Raw genomic sequence first — 14,686 nt, forward strand, 5'->3', positions numbered from 1 at the left:
ATTCCTACGCACAACTATAGTGCACTGTATCACTCCGAAGGTCAGCTGTTTGAGTTAAACAGAGCCAAGAGTCGGTGCGCTTGTGCATCAGAATACGGTAGTTCAGTGGTAAGAAGATAAAGTGATGAAAATATTCAAAATAAAATGTTCACTTCAACTGATACTGGCTTTTTAAAAAAATTTTCTAAAGTGGCTAAAACATGTTTTGGTGGCGGCCCCGTCCTCAGCATCACATCACTCAGCTTCTGTGCTGGTGCCCCAGCTGCTTCTCTAACCTGGGAGAGCGCTGATCCGAATCTACTGCAGTTAAGTACCTCACACAACCCCACGTCAAATAACCCCAAAAATCACTTTCAGGAAGGTGGCTACAACTACATTTTTATCAGTAGTCTACTTGATCAGAATCCACTGTTTAATGGATGGTTCATCTGAACCACAAGGTCACATCCCACTGAGCGTATTCATAATCAGCAGGGAAGAAGCACAATATCAATACAGCACTCTTCACAATATCACTTTCACTCCTCTTGGTTTATGTCAGGTAAAAGGAAGGACTTTGACCTGACATGACCTTCAACAACATTGTTTTCAGTGCTGCAGCACCTGCAAGTATCTTCTGATAATTACAAAGGGTCATTCTAATTTATTACTCGTGTTCAACTTTTCGGCAGTGTTCACAATGGTTTCCCCTCTTTAGACACAGATGCAGTGGCCTCACAAAACGAACTGATGAAACTGACTATGACAATACCAGGTATGATTACTCTCATTTCCTGTGGATAGTGCTGCCTTTTCTGTATTAGAACCGACTATTCTAATAGAAGATAGAAGCTTATTTGAATCCAGACATCCAGACAAACCAAGTGGGAGTCAAAGTCGGTCTGTGATTCATAATGGTACAGCTCGAGGCGGTAGATTGGTATGACAACAAAGATTAGAGTCTGCTGTTTTTTTTTGTGAGGGATGGAGTTGCTCAAGTTCACAAATACTGATTAGATCGCCCAAGGCTACGAGAATACCAAAGGTAGAATTTGTCAATCGGCGTGATATCCTTTCTACTGGAAAATTACCTGTTATTCAGTTATTCATCTGATACTATGGTAGAGGATGTATTCTTTCAGAAACACTTTAGCACCAGGCAAAATTATAACATACACTCTATAAAGATTTTGGTATGTGTAAATAGTGGTGAACATCAATACTTGTATTATGGAGGGCTCAACTTTAAATGGAAATGCTTGGGTCAGTTTTTAAGGAAAATATTTTCAGAATAACAGAAAAATTTTTTATACATATTTTTATTTCATTTTTTTACAGACTTTTTGTCACAACAAAGTCAGCAAGAGCATTTTTTTATTTTATTTTGTCCATTACATTGTAGCAATTCATTTGAAAGCAACCGAGAGAGGACAGCGACCATTTCATAGCGTAAAAGCAGAGGCAGTTTTGACATGCAGCGCAACAGGCAGGGCTTCTAACCAAATCCAAGGCAAGGGGAATATTAACGGCCCCCCACCATCCAGTTTTAATTCTAACCCCTCCATTTACCCCTCGTTCAGTTACCCCACAGCCTATCAGTTACAAAATACACAGAGAAGCTGCAACGAAAAAAGGAATTCTTGCTCTGAAATCTCACTCTAGGGCTGACAAAATGAACCAATTTCTAAAACTCCTCATCCTACTATGTGATGTTAACATCGCTTTAAAAAAAGGATTCAGTAACAGATGCTTAATATTGCAACATTCAAGTCTTTCTAGTTAGCCAGCATGGTGATTGGTCAAAGAATACACAATATCTTTTATGCATTACCAACATGAAATTTTGTCAATAACACCATTTGATATGTAAGTGATACAGGGCCAAGTAGAAAAGGAAAATCTGGACTGGCCTCTGGACCTCTCTCACCCAACATTTCCCAAATTTCAGTATTGGACTGGAGGGATGGTTTGGTCTGTTAAAAAAAGAAATCAAGGTCGAGGAAGAGGCCACACATAATGAAAGGTTAATATAATGAAACTTTACAACCTTTCTTTTCAACCTACCTAGTATAGTACAGTGCAATTACTGTTCATGAGATTAAGCCTTGGCCATACAATACTCATACTGAAGTTGTAAAAAATATTAACACACTATGGATCTTGTTAGCATTTGATTACTTGACGGTTTTAAGAGACAACTGCAAATGAGAGGTGTGTATTTAAGTGCTAAGCTTTGCGTTTACATGATAGAGTTTGACTTCTAGTCTGCAGTGTTTCAGGATCCAGGTATGAGAGCTCTCCCCTAGTGATTGGTCCTTAAGGGAGACATTAACTGACAAGTCCTTCTGTTAAATGGCTACAAACAGAGGCCAAAAGAAGAGAAAATCCTATCCCAAAAAACTTGGGGAAAAGAAAAAAAAAAAAAAAAAATATATATATATAAAGGAAAATCACCAGACAGATAAAATGACCCTCCAACAAACAGACAAAAGCAGTGTTAAGACAGAGGTTGATAAGGGTAAAAGGGGTGAGTCCATCTTCTGTCAGGGGACCACTGCCTCCATCTGTCTGTCCGTTCACCCACCTGTCCAGCCACCTCCCACACCGCGGGCTCCTCACTTGAGCAGAGCCTTTATGGCGTCGCTCTCGGCAGCTTCAAAGGCACTGATGCCGTTCGGTCCTTTCCCGTCTTTGTCAGCACCCTGTGGAGAGGAGAGGACATGAATATTAAATATGCTTAGTAGGTGCATCAAGACTTACTTGCATCTGGCCAGGGGTTAAAGTGAGGAGTCGTTCTTTTTTGAACAAGGTATCCTTGCCCCTTTTGGAAACAAATAGTCCCAGGTATTAAGGAGGCACAAAACAGCAACTAAAACTTCTTTATACACATTCCTCTTTCTGTTTCAACCACATCAAATTATTGTGAAAAGGGGTTGAGCCTGACTGTACTTCTTTATTTTAGCAGTCTTTAAAGAACACAATTTCCCATAACCCTTTGACAATCATGTCACTAGCTTCTAAGAGGAGGTGAGTCCAAAGGGCGAGTTGAAGCAGCATGGCTAGCTCAGATATGATTGTCGTAATACCAGGGAAGGGAGGGCTGAATAGTGGAATGGATGTGGAAGGAACCACATTACAACGACGCACGTATCTATGTTTCCACACTGCTAAACTGTCATGGGAGCTGTAGTGCATCTGTTTTGCATGCTAATAATGCTCACGTCGTCTGCTAATATGATCATTAAAAGATTATAGAAAGTAGACCCTGGGAACAAGTTTCACTTTTTCAGAAATACCATTGGAATAAACTCAAGGAAAGATTGAGCCGAGTTAAAAATGTTATTGGAAGAGATGCTAGCTGGGAGTTGATGGTCAGGACTCTATGGCTCGGAGCTCAAATTTAGACCCCGATTCTTGAGTTCCTAAAATGGGTTACATCGTGGTGGTGGACAGCCGTGTGCCAGCAGTTCTAATCAGTGGATGGTGGTGGAGGCTCTCAGTGGCACATGACGTGGGTCAAACCTTGCTTATAATACCTCCAACAAATATTTTGCTCATGGTCACAAACCCTTCTTGAACAGCTACCCTGGTATTTTTCTAAACCTAACTGAAACTTCTGTCACTTCTATTTTCCAACAATTCAGTCACTAAGCACTTGCCTGTCAGCCTATCTTTATCCAGACAGCACATGCAAAACAAAGTAACAGACGCTGAGGCACAAATCCATTTGAGCTCTGAGGGATGACAGAATGAATGTGAAAGAGATGGGAGTGGACGCAATCATTCGGATTACTAAGGACAAAGAAGAAACGTAAAAAAAAAAGAGAGGGATGAGACAGGCAATGTGTTGAATGCACATGTAGTTACAACAGATTTAATGGGTGACGGAGGAGTGGAGGGGCATGTAGTGGAGAAACGTCCCTTTGTTGGGCCTGCCAACTTTAGCCTCTTAGCAAAGGGCTTACAGAACCAAGGCAGAGAGAGTCTATTGTTGCATGGAGAAGCAGGGCATCAAAAACAATGTGACCCAGTTCAAGTGCCCCGCAATGCAGGGATGGTTGTCTGGGTGCAAATTCCATGCCACAGGAGCAACAGAGCGCATCCCAAGCAAGAGAGATTTACCAGGGCTGAGCGGGTAACCCGTCAGATCTACATCTCTAATTGGTCAGGAGACGAAAAGACAAAAGTTCGGAGAGGGTTTTGTCAATTCATAACATGTTTCACATCTCTGAGACGTGTGCACCTGTCAACACTCCGTTTATGTTCAGATCCCTGTTGTGTAACATTTTAACTCTGATGGTGACCAAAGTCCCTTGGTGATAGTTTTTTTTTAACTTCCTGGAGTCTCCCTTTTTAAGATCTGTATATCATGTTCCAACTTTTCGGATGAGGTGTGCAGTAAGTAGTCTCAGTCTGCTAAGAGGGCTCATAAATCTCAGAGATTGTTGTGTAGCAGAGATTCAAATCCAGAAAAAATGAGCAAAGTGTAAAATGTAAGGTTTACTCATGAAGGCTTTGGTGTTCAGGTCTTCAAACTTCAGAGATAAAAATAAATGATTGTGCTCCCTAACTGTATCTACAAATGCACAGAGGGTTCCTTCAGTGTAATTCATCTTGTCAGATACAGGTCAGGTTCTCCTGGAGGAAAACCTGAATCCTTCTTCTCTGATAATGATTTAATGTTTCTCTGATATGAACCGTTGTTCTGTCAGTCTGCACAAACATTGCTGGATCAAAGTATCAATAGTGATAAAGCATTTGTAGTGTCAGTTTAACTTTTCAAACAGCTGCTGACTCCTTTGTATCAGGTATCTGATAACCAATCATTGAGCTCTCCGCTCTACTGGATACAGGGGGGGAAAGGGAGGACAGTAAGACAGGAGGAAGCCCCCACCCTCTCTTCAAGCTCTGGGGAAGTCATTAGTAGCTGGTTCAAGACCATACCTAGCAGCCCACTCTACAGACCTCATTTAGATGGCAGGAAACAGCATTACACCTTGGATCCAGCCCTTTCAACATCAATACAGTGTCTGTCTGGGTGCCAACAAGTCATCCATCTGACAAACACAATTATATATTGGGAGTATAGTACCATTTCTGAGGTAAAACAATCTCATAATGATGATTCCCCTTCTGGTCAACACATTCTTATGTCCCCCTAAAAAGTATTAGTAGTAGGGGGTTTGCCACAGATTGATTCTCCCTATGGGCATTCATGGTAGAGTTACAATAATAGCTCTGGCTCTTACTCCTCCCTGTTACTGCTTCTCAGGATACACCATGAAATCCCCAATGGCCATCCAGCTCAGTGGCATCCTCCTGACACCACTTACAGTAATGAGCTTTCCCCAACTTGAATAATGACCCCTTATGAACACCTCACTGTCCAAACATTATCCAGTCAACGAGAAGCTAGTGGCCAAGTGAGAGACAGCCTAATGAATAAGAATAGACTCCCAGGGTGTCTCCAGTCAAACTAAGACGCATCATCATCCTGGATTATGGAGCCATACAAAGCAGCATTGGGTCAGTAATGTAATGCCACTGACCTGCCAACTGTCCATTAAGTTTTCATTATGCCACCAGTGAATGGAACTGAAAGGTCTCCCATGCTAAGCCTTCAAATATTGGCCCAGAACATCACTCCAAATCTATTTGAAATGCAATGCTCAGATCGGACTATTGACCTGCTGGCAGCAGTCAAACATTACCGCCCTGTTAGAGGGCAAGTTTTATTACACCTTGCAACATTTGGATTGGAGCAGGCTGTCAGCTAGGGGTTCTGGGTGAAATGAAGAAAGCAGCTTATAGAAGTCATTTTTTAGGCGAACTGGAGTTTACAGTTGCAATGTAGAGAATTTATCAGCAACTATTTTAATAACTGACAGTTGTCATTTTTCAAGCAAAAATGCAAATTATTGGCTGGTTCCAGTTTCTCAAATGAGAGATTTTGATGCTCTTCTTTGTCATATATGATAGTAAAAACATAATATATTTCGGCTTCGGAGCTGTGAGATGCTATAATGGGCATTTTCTTTTACCATTTTCCAACTTTCTATAGACTTATCAAGAATATTCGGCAGATTAACCATGTGGAAACTGCAGTCAGTCAGTTGCAGACCTATTGGAGTTCATATGATCACATTTTGTTGTAGGCTGGTATTCTGTTGGAAAAGTTCTTTATTTGAACAATTCTCGTACAAAAGACAAATTAAGTTTGTGAAAGTTTTTCTATATAGTCTTTGTGTGAGAAGCACAAAATACCTTCTATACAACAGAGCTGAAATCAAATTTTACTCACTATTCGTATTCCTTTCAGAACCCTTTCAAAAACATATACTTCCTAGATCTTAGTTATTTGGGTAGCATTATCCAGACAAGACAATGTATAAGAAATACATCTACAGAGGCAAAACAAACTAAACAGGGGAATTTAAGTTAAGTTGGCAAACTCCATGCGAAGATGATATTTGCTCAAGTGTTTTATTTTAAGATTTTTTACTTGTGGACAACTGAGATAAACCAACAAATAGGAACTGACTTGACAAAATAATGCTGCATTTATTCCTAGTCATTGGTTCCTCATAGAAGAAAAGGATGTGTGTGTATTCATGTGTGTATGCCCATGTGCGCCCTTTTATTGTTGACTTAAAATTAACTGGCCTGTCTCTGCCGGCTTTAGTCAGCACTCTTGGCCAGGATTGTACGTCTGGGTCACCTACTGGGGTTAAAATGGCCTTTTCATAATTCACTGCCAACAACAGCATGGTAGTCTGGGGACAGTCGCTCCATGTGAGGAGTGAACCTGTGGGTTTCTTCATATCTTCACCTCCCACCATTATCCCTGTTCAGATGAGCTATGGCTGCCTGTCTTGTTTCTTATGATACCACAGACAAAAGGCTTTTTTTTAAATTTTTTTTATTATTATTAAAAAAGGGTCCCCCCCAAGGGGCTTTCATTTCCATTGCACAGACTATACTTGCATAGCTGCCAATTTCAGGTATAGAGGAGCCTCTGGCTTTCAGGAGGATGTACTGTGGCTCGAAGCGGGGGAAATAGAGGAAAATGAACTGCAGTTAATTAAGAAGTTGTTTTTTGTTTTTTTTTTCAGAAAGGGCAGTATGCTGGTTCTCAAACCCATCATCACTTTGATATGAGAGTGACATGTGACAATGTGATATTAAAAACATGCGGATGTAAAACGCATGTCCTCTTTTTTTGGTAGGTCTGCTTCCAAAGCGAAGCTGAGACGTCACCATAAATCAGATCAAAGTCTGCTTCGATAATAACGAAACAAATACAGCTTATAGATAATAGCTGATAGTGATAGACTAGAGCCGGATCTATCCAGACTGAAATATAAAACACACCGACAAACAAGCAACAGTTCTGTTTCAATTAGAACAATAAACCTGCCCATGCTTACCAACGTTGCACTACCAACTTTATAGCAAAGAACTAACTGTGTAGTAAACTGTTATTTTCTTCCTGTTGGCATTGGCTGCTTCCTTCAGTTTATCTTTGAGCCAACAGTACTGACGGCCAGCTGACTGCAGTGGCCAGCTGCTGGCCACTTGCGAGCTGCTGGCCGATTGATGCGAGGGCTGAGGCGTGTTTTCTGCTTCAAACTGCATCAGAAACTGTGAACTGATTGAAAAGTATGCCTGAGTGGCTTGTATGCGATTATATAGTGTGTTTAAAAAAAAAAAAAAAATTCTCTAGTCGGCAGTGTGACTGAGCTTGTGAATGCCTCCTCTCCTCTTCCCATTACTTTCGTTGAGCCAAGATGATGCTACCGTGAAACAACTCTGTAGAGGAGCTTTCATTTACCCTGCCTCATTTAGCCTGGCTGGGAACAGACAGCTGCTTACTCACCCTCAGCCCTCAAATATCTCTCTCTCCATCTCGCCTGCTCATATACACTTCTCAGTTTGCAGCAGACTTTGACTGTGAAGCATGCGAGCCAGCTAAGTGACATCATGCTGCCCTTTAAGCTGTAGGCGTTTCTCTCACTGTGGTACTGACCTTGTGCCATTTACTATGTTTCAACCAGGAGAGTAAAACTAACCAGTATTTTTTTCTGCATGTTGTGAAACCTCAAATCTTTCATTGATGAGCCAAGCTACAGATATAAAAAGAATAATAATATCAAATCAGGACATTATCAGCTATAAATCATGTTTTATTCTACTGAAACATCTTGAGTGTTTATGATGAGTGCCAGACACAAAGACACGACTGAATGAGGTACTGAAAGACAAGTAGCTATTGTGACCCCCATTCACTGTCTGTGAGGGCATCAATTCCACTGCAGTCTGACTCATTTTAGCAACAGAGAAGCAGAAATCCATCAGTGTAGATGAACAGGTGATCTGTCATTTATGTGCATGTACTTCTGAGTAAGACATACAAGAAGAGGCACCGACTTTCGAAAAGAAAGCTCCACTTACAAATGAGGCCTTTTATTTGACTGCACTGGAACTGCACAAATCTGTTTTCTACTGTTAGGTGAGGTTGGTTGGATTGGACATTTATTATGGTGTACTTGTTATTCAGTTGCACTACAACAGCCAATACCAGCTGTGCTTGACACAGTATTGTTTCTCTGCTCACAGCAGTGACTGTGTGTGCATATGTCCATGTTTATCTAACTGCCAGAGGTAGCATTTAAGATACAGATGTGTGACAAAGTTAAGGAAAAACAGACCAACAGTAATGTGTTGGGCCTCCACATGCAACCAGCAAACAGCTTCAGTGCTCCTTTGCATTGATTCTCCAAGTCTCTGGACTCTACTGGAGGGATAAACACCATTCTTCTAAAAGTATTTTCCTAATTTTCTGTTTTGATGATGGTGGTGGAGCTCACTTTCTAACACATCGATCCAAAATCTGCCAAAGGTGTTTGACCAGGTCGAGATCTGGTGACTGAAGGTCGTAGCATATGATTCGAATCTTTTTCATAGTCATCAAACCATTCAGTGACCCCTCAAGACCTGTGGATTGGGGCATTGTCATCCTGGAAGAGATCACTCCCATCAGGATAGAAATGTTCACTCAAAACAACTTTGTATTGATGTGCAGTGGCCCTTCCCTCTAAAGGGGACGAGTGAAACTAAAACATATCAGCAAAATGCCCCCAAAGCATAACAGAGCAATCAGATCCCTTCACTGTAGGCGTAAAACATTCAGCCCTGTGCCGTTCCCTTGGTGTACACCACAGATCCACTTGTCAACAGTACGGTGAAGGATGATTCATCTGACCATATTTTTCCACATCTCTGTAGACCAGTGCTGGTGGTTTTGGCAACACTGAACTCTCAAATGTTTTGTCTTCCTTGTACTAGATGTCACTTTAGTGACTATTCCTACTGAATCTCCTGCCATCCAGGCCCCAGCAATGAACTTTCAAAGTCACTTAGATCTTTTCCTCTTCACATTCTTTTTATACCTGCCACAGAGTGTGATTGGATGTTAATTGTTTAATTGTACCATGTATGGAAGCATCTGCATTCGTTATGTTTCGCAACTCATTTATTCAGTTTTTCCTTTTGTCCCCTTTCTGTAGTTCCCGACCTAAACAACTGAGGGAGGCTGAGATGGAAAGATGGGGCAGGGATTTACATGGAAAACCCATGAATGACGCTGCTTAAAAACACAGACACAAAACAAGTGAACAGCAGCGATAATGTGTGATGCTGTATGAACATTCCAGCACAGCCTCCACAGGACTGTGTTAAAGGACCTTTTGTCCAATGAGTTACCTCATCAGCACTCATGGCTCACATGGACCCTCTGACACATCAACATGCACTGATGGGTGAAGGACACCAGGGCACTTCTGTGTGCAGATGCATGTATATGCATGCATGAATGAATGCATGCTGAAATCAGAGTACCAACCCCTTCTAGCAGGACCTTGACACAGGAGAGATGACCCTCGTAACAGGCAGATATCAGTGGAGTGAGCCCGTGTTTATCAGGAGCCTGTAGAGGGAGCAGGTGAGAAAAGCATGAGTGGCAGACTCAGAGAGAGAGAAAATTTCATGTATCAGCAGAGCATAGGCAGAGCCCACATCAAACACTAGGGCACATCCATCTTTTCTCTAAATCAAAAATAAATAAGAAAAAAGTCCAGCAAGAGAGGTTTTACTTACTCTCTTATGATGAAAGCACACTGCACCTAAACACTACATTTATCTCCCATGTTTCACTAGTTCAGCTTATCAAGAGAAATGGAGAATTGCGTAAACACTTTTTGACTTGGGAGGCCAGGCGACAGCGTATTTCGGAGCAGGTTTTACTCCTCGTGTCTCTGAGGACCAGACCAGTGTGAGCTGTGATGATGGGTTGTTGTAGTTATCCAATCTAAGATGCACCTTGCTGATGTGGGTGCCTTGAGCATCTATAGAACACTCACTATTAAGCCCCTTTTACACTGGTCAAAAAACCTGCTCAGACCTGCCAACACCGGATTTTTGTCCACAGTGTAAAAGGAACCGTCTTTTTTTTTTTTTAAGCAGGTTTACCCATGTTTAAAAAAACGTGCTTATGCCTGCAAATTTGGGTGTAAAAAGGGTATTAGTCTACAACTAACTACCATGTAGGCCTAGTAAATTGTTTCTCCAGAGTTGGTTTCACCCTGATAGCCAAACATGTACCACAGTTCAAAGATTCATGCTGCTTTGCACACACAATTCTCCAAGTTACTGAACAGGCATATTAGACCTTTAGAACAAACTGGAAATTACAGAGGCGCTCCGTCCAAATTACAGATGTTAATACTGATGGATGAGTAAGTGCCCCAATGAATGGAACAATCTACTGCCACAACACCAGAACAGACTATTGAGGCTCAGGGTGCCAATCAGGCTAAATGTGAGGTCTGGCAAGCCTAGACAACTGTTGAATGATAGAATGGACAACGGGTGAAATCGCATATGACAACTGGTTTTAACAAACAGCCTGCTTTTGTTTAAACAAATTGATAGCGCTCATATAATATCAAGCAGTTTGACAATGGGCTCAGACGGTGTGTGGGGAAGCTGACACAGACACTGTTCTTCTTTTTTGTGGTCTTTGCAGCCCAGCAGGCAAATTAATGCAAAAAAGTTGGTGATGTGGTTATTGTTGCTCTTACATTGACATCTGCTCCCTTAGAAATGAGGAACTCCACCACATCTGTTTGACCAAAGTCCGCAGCATAGTGCAGAGGCTTTCTCCCGCTATCCAGGGTCCGGTTTGCATCCTCAGCCTGGAGAAGAGAAAAAACAGCACACTGAAATAAATAAGGACAATGCTGTAACAAGCCATGAGTAACATATGTTAACAAGTCCAAACGTCTGATGCTAGAAATTATGAAAATATGAATTCAAATATTTGCAAATAAAATTATTTGTTGCATCTATCCCTTGTTTCTTATTTCTGTTTCCTTCAGTCAAATAAATGTGGCGACCATATGCACAGAGCACCTGTTCATGTCTGTAACTGCACCACTGCCAGCCTCTGATTGCCACTCACTCACATTTATTACTAACTCCACTGAAGGTCAAGCACAACACACTGAGGACAATTCATTTTACATCCATTCCCAGTGAATCCATTAGCATTGATGGATGTTGAACCTCGACCCCTTCTAATAGTGTTTAAATGCTACCTACAATGGCTACAGTTCCAAAGGCTGATGAAATTTAAACAGTTTCATTTCCACTATAGAAAAGGGACAGTGTACTGCAGTTGTTTATACCCAGACTTCTGTAAATAATGAAATGATTATGAGATACAATAAAACCATCAGAAATGAGAAAATTCTCCTTGTGGTTGGAAAATTCATTCATAATAAAATGCATTTGAAAAGTCTCAAATGCAACAGTCTAGTTCGGCTCAAAACTCAGCAACTGTAATCATGACTTTTGATTAATTATGTGCAATGACGTTTTATAATTAATTTAAGACTGACGCTGCTCTAACGTGCAGTTGTATGTTGTACCTGGGCATCCCATAGTGTAGCTTATAAACAACATTTACATCTGTCTCATACATATCTCATATTCATGTCAATTAAAAGTTTGAAGAAGATATTTCTGGTTTTTACAAGGTGTAAACACATTGTTGGATAATGGGGGGGAACTGTGAACCTATTAAAACCAATAGCTGCACTTACAGTTGCTCTCCACCCAAAGTCTGTCTCTGTGGTGAGAATATGAGTGTTTTGAGCAAACCGACAGGAGAGGAGAAGTGGGTTAAACTTCAAGAGTAGTTATACACTTCATACCCACAGTGAAAACTAGTCATTACAGAAAACATTACTGTAAGCATCTTAAATTGAATCTGACTAAAGCTGACAGTGGTTGAAGTGTTTTACATTCATTCAAGAGACAGATTTGGGGCATCGGACTATTGATTGAAGAGTCCGATTACACACTGACAGTCTTCATGTAGTTTTCAACTTGAACTGGAAAGTAAACTTTACAGATGGCTGCAAATAAAGTTGAACTGTGATTAATTTATAAAAATATTTGGCTGCCTTAAAGTCCGAAGCAATTATAAATATAGTACAGTAATTCATAGAGCATTAATGAGTAAGTATCTAATATGCAAGTAAAACTATACAGCTGTTAATTATAAGCCAGTATCCAGTCAATGTTTGCAATAATTTAATGCTCTTGTTTGTAAAAGCAAATATGGCCTCCTTCAGCAGAGGCAAGCACACAAGCTTTTAATCTTTTCAACAGAAGCAGGGGGCGCTTTAAGCTCTGTAGTGAAATGTGTGGCCTGACAGCCACTTATGAGTTTAAGCAAAGAGATTTTCTATCAATCTTTTCCAAATAGATTATGCTGGCTGGCATGAAAGGTTCCGCTAGATTTGCTGTAGCTGAGCCTCCAGCTGAGACCCCCGCCCACCACCGTTAGCTAGACACTGCCGGAGACTGGGCCCGTGTGGTGGGTTAGCTCGCTAGCCATTAGCTAGACTAATCTGACAGAGCGTTAGCAGAAACTCACTGTCCTGATAATAATACACATTGTCAAATAATGCAAGTGTTATGAACAACTATTGTCGCCGCTGTTGCTGACATAACAATGGACACAGCTGTCCCCAGTGTGTACCACGTACCAGCTGATGCTCCTGTTGGTTAGCTTACCAACAGGTTGCTCTCTGCGGAAAGTGGTTATGGCAGCCGTGCTAAACATGTTTCGTAATCAAAGCCACCACGCTTTAAGTACAACGCTGATGATAAATCATTGTATGGCTACAACCGCGACAGATAGCAAGACACTCACCCTCCACCTGTTTTCCAGGTGAGAGTAGCACTACATGCCGCTAACTATGCTACCGAAGCGTTCTGACTTTATTGTGAGGTTCGCAATAAAACGTCTTACGCCAGCCTTAAAATGTTTCGAAACATATTCATGCTCAGTCATATCTCCATATATACTGTTAACGTTACTGATACAGAAACCCCGATAGCTCACTAACGTTACATTGCCTAACTTAACATTACCCAACTCCAGTTACCGTTAGCTAGCTACCCTACCACTTGGCGTTATTTACCTTAGCTAAAGAGCCACTTGTCAGAAAATTGTTGCACGCAACTCACTGAATAACCAGTCAAATCATAGCTGTCTTACCGTTACCAGTTTGGCTTTGACCTCGTCCAGGTCTCCGGTTTTCAATGCCCACATCAGTTCTTTATCTCCCATCTTCCTGTGTATGCTCCGGTGCTGCTTCTTCCCTGTTGTGCTGCAGAGCAATTGTCAAGTTGAATGCTAGTGCGTTAAAAGTTAGCTAGCTGAAGCTGGAAAACTCTTTCTGCCGTCGGGGCGAGGACGGTCGTAGAACTCGACTGAATACAATGCCGTCTTAATACTTCAGAAAGCAATATGAGTTGGATTTGGCGTGTAACTGGGAGCCGCCGAGGAAAAAATAGGTTCTAAAGAAGTTCTGAAAGGCAAAGTAGCAGACAGGGATCCGCCTTTTTGCAAGCGAGAAGTGTTTCCGATGCCATTACCCGGAAATCAACGTTTAAGGGGAAAAGCGTTGCATTTTATGTTGCATTTAAGTGCACATGTTGAAACGAATTTTTCACATTTTCACCGATTTTTATCGCGAAACACACGCTACGAGGTCTAATAAGTCCCTTACGCACAGTTAATGGTAACTATTTACCATTATTTCCACCCTTAAAACATATGCAGTCAACGATTGGTGGCTAATCGCTGGTAGTTTCAGAAATTCCTACCCTTATATGGGTCCTGATAGCATCATTGTATTTCATGGTCAAAACAATGTCCAAAGCACTTTATTATCACCACATCAGTCCTGCAGTTCTGCTTTCCAGGGCACACCCAGCAAGATAGTGCAAATCTTTTCTTTCTTTTACTGTACTTTGCTGTCCAGGGTTCAGGAGCATAACAACACACAGTAAACATTAAATACAGATTATGGAAATAATATAATGAAATGAATCCCTTACATTAAAACAAATAATATAAGTTACATTATGTAAAGATGATATTTTGGTTTTGTCATAAGTGTTAATGTAAAAGCCCACATAGTTACAAAAGACAAGGGCAAACCACAGTGACCCAAAAGTGACTTTACACGACATATGCTTTACATGTCTTGTTAAGCCACACCACAGTAACACAGCTCCTTGTATCTTTAAATAGCTGTGACCAAACAGTCAATTTTGAAGTTTGTACACTTTG

At 41.1% G+C, this 14,686-nt stretch overlaps 1 protein-coding gene across 2 annotated transcripts; it reads right to left on the minus strand.

Moving 5' to 3' along the window:
• Positions 1–1,336: 1,336 nt before the first annotated feature.
• Positions 1,337–13,987, minus strand: mtpn (myotrophin). 2 transcript variants are annotated; one of them, XM_087175819.1, is made up of 5 exons: positions 13,607–13,987; positions 11,118–11,231; positions 9,881–9,964; positions 2,564–2,681; positions 1,337–1,952 (listed from the first exon to the last, which is right to left on the minus strand). In XM_087175819.1, the coding sequence occupies exons 1-4, from the start codon at positions 13,676–13,678 to the stop codon at positions 2,595–2,597; spliced, it is 357 nt and encodes a 118-aa protein (XP_087031945.1). In that variant the 5' UTR covers positions 13,679–13,987; the 3' UTR covers positions 1,337–1,952; positions 2,564–2,594. The 2 variants fall into 2 exon arrangements, with proteins under 2 accessions (XP_087031945.1, XP_023268935.1); XM_023413167.2 differs by having other exon boundaries at positions 1,337–2,681; positions 13,607–13,986.
• Between the last annotated feature and the right edge of the window lie 699 nt (positions 13,988–14,686).

Source organism: Seriola lalandi, unplaced genomic scaffold (assembly GCF_002814215.2).
Source record: "Seriola lalandi dorsalis isolate HSWRI2012SDOR001 ecotype SW California unplaced genomic scaffold, Sedor1 jcf7180002054504, whole genome shotgun sequence".
NCBI lineage: Eukaryota > Metazoa > Chordata > Actinopteri > Carangiformes > Carangidae > Seriola > Seriola lalandi.

Excerpts from the sequence above, each read along its gene's own strand:
- mtpn (XM_087175819.1), bottom strand. The coding sequence starts at position 13,678 with ATGGGAGATAAAGAACTGATGTGGGCATTGAAAACCGGAGACCTGGAC. Across the intron at positions 11,232-13,606 it reads TCAAAGCCAAACTGGTAACG|GCTGAGGATGCAAACCGGAC; the intron begins GTAAGACAGCTA and ends TCTCTTCTCCAG. Across the intron at positions 2,682-9,880 it reads TCAAGGTCCTGCTAGAAGGG|GGTGCTGACAAAGACGGGAA; the intron begins GTTGGTACTCTG and ends TCCTCTCCACAG.